This window comes from Orcinus orca, chromosome 19, assembly GCF_937001465.1.
Source record: "Orcinus orca chromosome 19, mOrcOrc1.1, whole genome shotgun sequence".
NCBI lineage: Eukaryota > Metazoa > Chordata > Mammalia > Artiodactyla > Delphinidae > Orcinus > Orcinus orca.
The window spans coordinates 40,346,018-40,353,786 of NC_064577.1; the positions used below are offsets into that span (position 1 = coordinate 40,346,018).

Sequence of the window (7,769 nt, forward strand, 5' to 3'; positions counted from 1 at the left end):
CATTATTAGAGACCAAGAGAGATGTGGTGATAAAAGGAAGATAAAATAGTTCTAAATTTATAGGTATCTAATAACAGCCTCAAAATACATAAAGCAGACATTGACAGATCTAAAAGGAGAAACAAATCCATAGTTGATGGAAGATTTAAAGTCATCTTTCAGCAGCTGATAGAACAAGAGGAAGCATTATCTCAAGGTTAAGAGCATAGACTGGAGTTTCACAGACCTGAGTAGTCCTGGCTTCGTGTATCTATAGGTGGTAGAACTATATAACAAAAAGCGAGGGATTGATTTTATTTTTTTATTTATTTTTTATTTATTTTTTTATTTTATTTTATTTTTTTTTTGCAGTATGTGGGCCTCTCACTGTTGTGGCCTCTCCCGTTGCGGAGCACAGGCTCCGGACGCACAGGCTCAGCGGCCATGGCTCACGGGCCCAGCCGCTCCACGGCATGTGGGATCTTCCCAGACCGGGGCACGAACCCGTGTCCCCTGCATCGGCAGGCGGACTCTCAACCACTGCGCCACCAGGGAAGCCCGAGGGATTGATTTTAAAAGGACATTTATTGATACTTCTTGGGGGGGCAGTGAAGCAGGACGAAGAAGGGACCCAAGATGGGGGTGGGAGGGTGGTTTCCGGGGTGCCCGCAGTGTTTTGTTTCTTGACTTGGGTGACAGGTAAACATCGGGCTTTGCTCTGTGATTACGCACTGTAGTCTACATTTATGATTTATTCCATGAGGTTATATTTCACAATTTAAGAATACAACTTAAAAAAAATCTGGTTCTGTTGTTTACTCACTTGGGAGAGTTATCTTGCCTTTTCAACCTTCACTTTCCTCACTGGTGACGTGGCAGTAATGGGGGTGCCTCCATCTCTGTGGTGTTGGGAAGTAACATATTCAACTGTAAGTGCTCAAGAAAACACTGGATTCCTGGAGATGACCTAGAATGGGTATTTTTGATTACCTAATGTTCAGTTCCTCTTTACCTGCAAATCGAGGATTGGTTGTAACAGCAGGAGTGGCTGCACTTCTGCCACCTCCAGGTGAGCTGCATCCCTGGGCAGTGCCCCTGTGAATAGATGTGTGTGCAGGCACCCCCTATGCTTCCCCAGGTTATTTTGGAGCTATGATTGAGGCCAAGGGAGGCGTCTCTTGAACCCAGCAGCTACCGGTGAATAGCTTCAGATCAGATGTCTGTCTCCTTGTTCACACAAGGACTTTATTCAGGTAAAATTCCCACATGAGGAATTTCTGCTGCGTTCCTGCTAGAGAAACTGAGGCAGGCAGGGAGCGTGGCTTCATAGAATTTGGCTGGATGGAATTGAGTGGTTACCTAGTGTAGTGGCTTTCAAACTTTTGTCTTCAATTTAAAGGAAGCTTTTCTTCATGAGTCTTACATATAACAGCCCAATTCAGAAATGGATGAAAGCTGTGTTGATCTGGTTGGAAAAAGGAGTGGAGGCTTGGAGTTTTGCAGGAGCTTAGAGGGCCCTGAGGTACCCCCATAGAGCCACAGGGCACCATTTGGAAACCACTGATGTAGTGTAACTATTTTATAGATGAGAAGGTTCAGGGAAGGTAGGTGCCAATGGGTATATGATTAGTAATAGTACCATAGGGCAATAATCATCCAAGGTAGTTAAAAAGATTAGCTTCACATTTAACAAGTTTTTTTTTTTTAGGTACGCGGGCCTCTCACTGTTGTGGCCTCTCCCGTTGCGGAGCACAGGCTCCGGACGCACAGGCTCAGCGGCCATGGCTCACGGGCCCAGCCGCTCCGCGGCATGTGGGATCCTCCCGGACCAGGGCACGAACCCATGTCCCCTGCATCGGCAGGCGGACTCTCAACCACTGTGCCACCAGGGAAGCCCTTACCAAGTATTTGTTGATGTGCCGTTCCATTTCAAAGTATAGACCAATTCTCCCCAATAGCCCCTGTGTTCTCCCTCACAGGGCATGTCAGCTTTGATGTTTGTGCTGGTCCTATAAATCAAACTTATGGTTGAATCCTGGGTCTCCGGATGAGGTTATGTGCTTACATGTGCATGTGATATAGAAGGTCAGGGTGGATACAGCTCTGATGTGGAATCATTTTTTCCTCCTGTGTCAAGAGCTCCTAAGGAGAGAATGACGGTGTCCAGTTAGTTTTCTCCCAAAGTGAAAGAAGCTTAAACAGCTTGTCTGGTAAGACTGAAAGCCACAAGGCAGCCTACTTGGCAGGGACAGAAGTCCAGAGTCTGAGACTTCAGCTGGAGCCAGGAGGAGGATGAGTGGGAGAGCTGGGCTGCAGGCAGGTGGCCAGAGGGAAGAGAGATTTGAGTTTCTGAGGCGAAATTTAGGCATTGACGTTGCATCAGTAGGCTGCGGAGGGGGTATGAAAGGCATCAAGAGATATTTTTTAAATGTATTTTTATTTTATTTTAAATAAATTTAAATAAATAAAATAAATTAAATTAAAAAAATAAAAGATGTATTTTAAAAATTTTTGTCTGCACCACACAGCATGCGGGATATTAGTTCCCCGACCAGGGATCAAACCTGCGCCCCGTGCAGTGGACACAGGGAGTCTTAACAACTGGACCGCCAGGGAAGTCCCTAAAAAACGTATTTAAAAATTTTTTCTCTCCAGCCCTGCCTCTGCCCAATTTTCCTTGCCAGAGACAGCCACTAATTTCTTATATATCCTCTGGCAGTATTTTTTTCATAGGTGTGTATAAATCGCCCCTCTTTTGAAACATAATGTACACTCCTCTGCATCTTGCTCTCCTCAATTAAATGAGTATCGTGTTTTAAAACAAAACCATAGTGTAAAAGTTAGGCAGTACAAAATGGAATCGTTGATGAGAGACGGGGAAGTATTATTTGCTTCACAGAAGGGTTCCTACTTAGAGAAGGACTCAGGCAGGATTCCCTTGAACAGAGACCCAAGGGAATGCTTTTTTTTTGATGAGGGAGTTGTTTGTTTGTTTGTTTTTGGCTGCATGGCTTGTGGGATCCTAGTTCCCCTACCAGGGATCAAACCCGGGCCCCCTGCAGTGGAAGCGTGGAGTCCTAACCCCTGGACCACCAAGGAATTCCCATGAGTTCATTTTCTTGTGTGTGTGATCTCCCTCTCTCCCTCTGTGTTTCTGTTTCATCGGGGTGTAATAAAAATAGCAGTGAACTGGGCTTCCCTGGTGGCGCAGTGGTTAAGAATCCACCTGCCGATGCAGGGGACACGAATTCGATCCCTGGTCCAAGAAGATCTCACATGCTGCGGAGCAACTAAAGCCGTGCACCACATCTACTGAAGCCTGCATGCCTAGAGCTCGTGCTCCGCAACAAGAGAAGCCACTGCAATGAGAAGCCAACGCACCGCAACGAACAGTAGCCCCCGCTCGCTGCAACTAGAGATAGACTGCCTGCAGCAATGAAGACCCAACGCAGACAAAAATTAATAAAATAAATTTATTAAAAAAAAAAAAAGCAGTGGACTGGGACCACCCTTGCTTGCCACCACTCAGGTGGGTTCTGGTCACATAGGCTTAGAATGACCATATGATTTATTACCCAAACTTGGGGACTTCTAAGAGTGAAGGGGTGCTCCACACATCTCTCCAGAACCACAAACCAGGTTGGTCTCGGGCAAATCCGGGGTGTATGGTTTCCCTGCTGAGACTCTCCCTTACCTTCAATTTCTTAACCTGCAAGTGGGGATGTGAACACGGTGTCCTAAGAAAGAAGGAATTTTCTGAAATAATTAGGAAAATGCATCAACATTTGAGCTAATTATGTGAAAACAGTAACTAGTTGTGTAAAGGAAGGGAAAATAAAGCAGCACGTTTTGAACTGGTGATGTCATTCACACCTGTCAAAGGGGCCCTAATCCAATGCCCTGGGGAGAGGTACAGTTTGTATTCAAGGGACGGGGTGGATTATCTTTTGTGAGGTTCACCAGAAAAATCAAGCAGAGTGAGTTTGATCATTTACTAGAGTAACATTAAATGAGGACCAAGAGAATAGTAGGTATTAATTAGCACAAAATGTAGTAGAGTTTTAGGTACACATATACGCACATAGATTGCATATTCTGGAACATTGCTAGAATCCACTTTTACAGCATAGAAATAGTGAGAAATGGCTCCCTCTTGGCTAAGAAAGTTTTATGACCTAAGTACCCATAAATTGCTGAAGACAATGCTGTGGCTCACACCAAGGTGAAGGTCTCCTTCGTGACTATGTGCGCACATGGAGGTGCTGGATCAGGTTTTAGTACGAAAGACAAAAGACATCAGATGAAAGCTGGACACAGAGCAGGAGACAGCCTGAATTCAGGCAGGCATAGTGCCTAAATGTCCTGTAGCTCCACCCCACCCTTTAGTCCTGAGTGGAAACGAGAGAGTCAGCCAAGTTATGCTAGAATGCCAGGTATTTTCCTTAATAAGAACTTAAATAAACTGCAGAGCCCTGCTGGGAAAACAGACAGCTCAACATACCCTAATGAAATGCTCTTGAAGAAAGCTTCTGTGTCTCCCATTCCTTTCCTGAATTGGATCCAAACTATGACTAAAGTGCCTTCGATGGAGGGAAACCAGGGCTATCTGGGAAAGAGTGATGGAAAGTTTTCTTCTTTTTTCCAGAAAGGTCTGCACCTTCTGTGAAGACTACTGCTGGCAGAGTGCCAGACTCTCAATGTCAAGGAACAAGGGTGGGTCTTGGTGAACTGGCCGGTGTCCAGAGCAGAAGAGGCGCTGATAATGAGAGCCTTCTCTCTCTTTTGCTGAGTCCTTCCGTGAACTCCCTGCAGAAGCCACCCGCAGCCGAGGCCTCCTGTAAACCATCCCTGTTCATCCTCAAACATCCTCAAAGCCAAGTGTTTCAGAATCAACCTTTTCTTCTGTGAAGATAAAAGTTCCTCTATCTTCCATGTCACCTAACTTGTTTCTGTTGTTATTGCTGATTTGGGTATGTAGTAAACCATCACGGAATTCATTTGTTCATGTATTCAACAGGTATTTATTGAGAGTGTAGTGTGTGTCAGACACTGTTCTAAGAACTGGGCCATACTGGTGGATAAAACAGCTGTGGTCACTGTTTTCAATGGTATTTGAGGTCCTGGAGACGAAAGGGGAGAGAGAAGCAAATAAATGTAAAATTATACATTCTGTTAAGTCAAACAGGAAAAGAACAGGGTGATGTGAGAGAATAATGGGGGGAGGAGAGCAGAGGAGGATTGTGGCAGAGACAACAGAGGACTGAGTGGAATTTAGTCGCTCCTGGGCTCCAGTATCCAGGCCATCTCAAATACAGCAGTGCGCTTAATAGGCAAACAAAACTAGTTTATTCTAAGACAGCTGCTGGTTTCCCTTCCAACCAGATGGTCATTGCTAAGCCCCTTCTTTATAGAAATTCTGGACTGCGAATTGTCCTCAGCCCCAGAAAGTAACAGGGTCTTAAAAAGGCTGATGGAGTGAGTCATATATTTTGGGCACCTTTTACTTGGCTGTTACAAGGAGGCAAAGAATAAGACAGACATGAAGCTTGTGTTGCTCTTCACCCAAATGAACCTCTCCCACCAATTCTAGGCCATTTCTTCTGGTCCCCAGAGGCCCACCTCCCTCCCCATTAACAGAAGGTAAATCCTGTGTTACACCCCAGCAAGAAGAGGGTGACAAAAACATAGTCTGAAAAAGACCTCACAAAGGCAAAGAAGTTACACTTGATAAAACCCTCTACTAATTGCAGTTCCAAACAGTGAAAAGCAGATTTCAGTGCCACTGCCTAATTTTTATTTTATTATTGTTTGGTATTGCTTAATTATTGGTTGCTGTTAAACATATAGAGTTCTGCCAGGTGTTGTTCTAAGCACTTTATAAATATCAACTTATTTAATTCTCAGAACAACCCCATGAGATGGATTCCATTGTCATCCCCATTTTACAGATGAGGATACTGAGGCACAGAGAGATAAGGAGATTGCTGGGGTCACACGGCTAGTTAATGACAGGGCACAACTTTGAACTAGCAATCTGGCTCCCGAGCCCATCTGCCTAACCACCATGCTGTGTGGCCTCTGAGTAACATAGCTAGTATATTTAAGTAGTTATGTAAGTATTCGTAATATACTTTAAAAGAGCACACAAATTATATATATGTGTGTGTATATATATACATATATATAATGTATATATATAATTTGTATAATATATTTGTATAATATATTATATATAATTATATATAATATATATATAAATATATTATATTTGTATAATACATATATATATATGACCAACATCTTTTCTTTTATAAACTAGCATCTCTCTCATGGTTAAATAAGTGATTTCAGGACGGGGGCATTTAAGGATCTTAAGGCTGTCTGGTGCTTTTGGCAAGGAAAAAGATCAAATAAGCAAGCTATAAGGAGAAGTGAAAACCTTCCATTACACTGTTGCCATGTAGCTTCTAATTTTACCTCTGTTAGGGCAGGTACATACCTTATCATGCTGAAAGCCAGAGGGCCCAGAAGAGAAGCCCCTAATTCCCTACATTTAATTCGAAGCCTGTCTGTCTCCCCTTTTCTGTTACACTGGGCTCTATTTCTATGAAGACAATATTCCATGTGTTTTACAAATGGTGCTCGAAAAAGTGTACTTGGCCTGTTTGGATCCTTGGTGTGGGTGAGTCAGGGATTTCCATTCAGCTTTGGAAAAGGCTGAAAAGCTGTCTTGCTGGAAAATTTCCACTGTCCTCCCGTTTTCCTTGGCTGTGTCTTTGCTGCCTGTTACCAGCAAGATTAACTCGTCCTGAAGTTTTGCATGAAAACGAATTTTGAGTTTCTTTTGCTCTTGTCATTTGCTTCTTGCCCCAGACCAGAATTCTCTCGTGGTCTCAGTCCCAACATCAAGACTGTAATTTAACAGCAGAGGGTGCTGTGAGCCTGTGGTTGCCCAGGCCTCCGCCAGAAAAAAAGAAGATAAAAGAGCCCCCGCTGATTCAGCCAGCCTGAAAGAAGGCTTCTCATTGTCTTGGCCCCTTGTGGCTACTGAAGATCTTGCTTGGGGGACGTGGAGTAGTGAGACGTTTCTCGAAAAGCCAGCAGGGAATGAAGAGACAAGTTGTGGCCTTCTGGAAATGATTTGTCATTTGTGTTTTTGAGAGTTTTAACCCTTCTCTGGTCAAATTGATGCTTGATATTTTATGCCCTTACCTCCATGAAGACCAGAGATTCTGAATAGAGCTGAATCCTAACAATTCAGAAAACAGCATCCGCTTTCTGGGCTCAGCCTTAGTTTACAACGACAAGGCTAAATGCACTAAGGTCAGAATCACGGGTAAATATGGGACTTGTTTTGATGCCTCCCTCAGGAGAATGGTGAAGGAAATTGAAGTCCGCCAGCACGCCAAGTACACTTGTTCCTTCTGAGGTGAAACCAAAATGAAGAGCTGAGTTGTGGGGATCAGGCACTGGGGTTCCTGCATGAAAATTGTAGCTGGTGGTGCCGGAACCTCCCAGCCCACTTCTGCAGTCACAGTAATGTCTGCCCTCAGAAGACTGAAGACATGCAAAGGCCAGTAAAACTCCACCATTTGAAACATTGCTAGCCCATAATAAATAGCTTGATTTATGTAACAAACACACAAAACAGAATGCAGCATTCATGATTCCCATTTTCCAGCACCCCCTGGAAACCCCTGCTGAATTCCTCTATACTGATGCTATCAATGGCTGCAGTAAGACAACAGGGAACATTTCTTTCTTTGTTTCCTCTTTTTGTAAGCTGAGGC

At 43.9% G+C, this 7,769-nt stretch overlaps 1 protein-coding gene across 1 annotated transcript; it reads left to right on the forward strand.

The window, feature by feature from the left end:
* Positions 1-4,405: 4,405 nt before the first annotated feature.
* On the forward strand, positions 4,406-7,560 carry LOC117197727 (60S ribosomal protein L37a-like). Its single transcript, XM_033410779.1, is given in 2 exon segments — positions 4,406-4,412; positions 7,241-7,560. Coding segments are annotated over 2 exon segments (327 nt in total).
* The last annotated feature ends 209 nt before the right edge of the window (positions 7,561-7,769 follow it).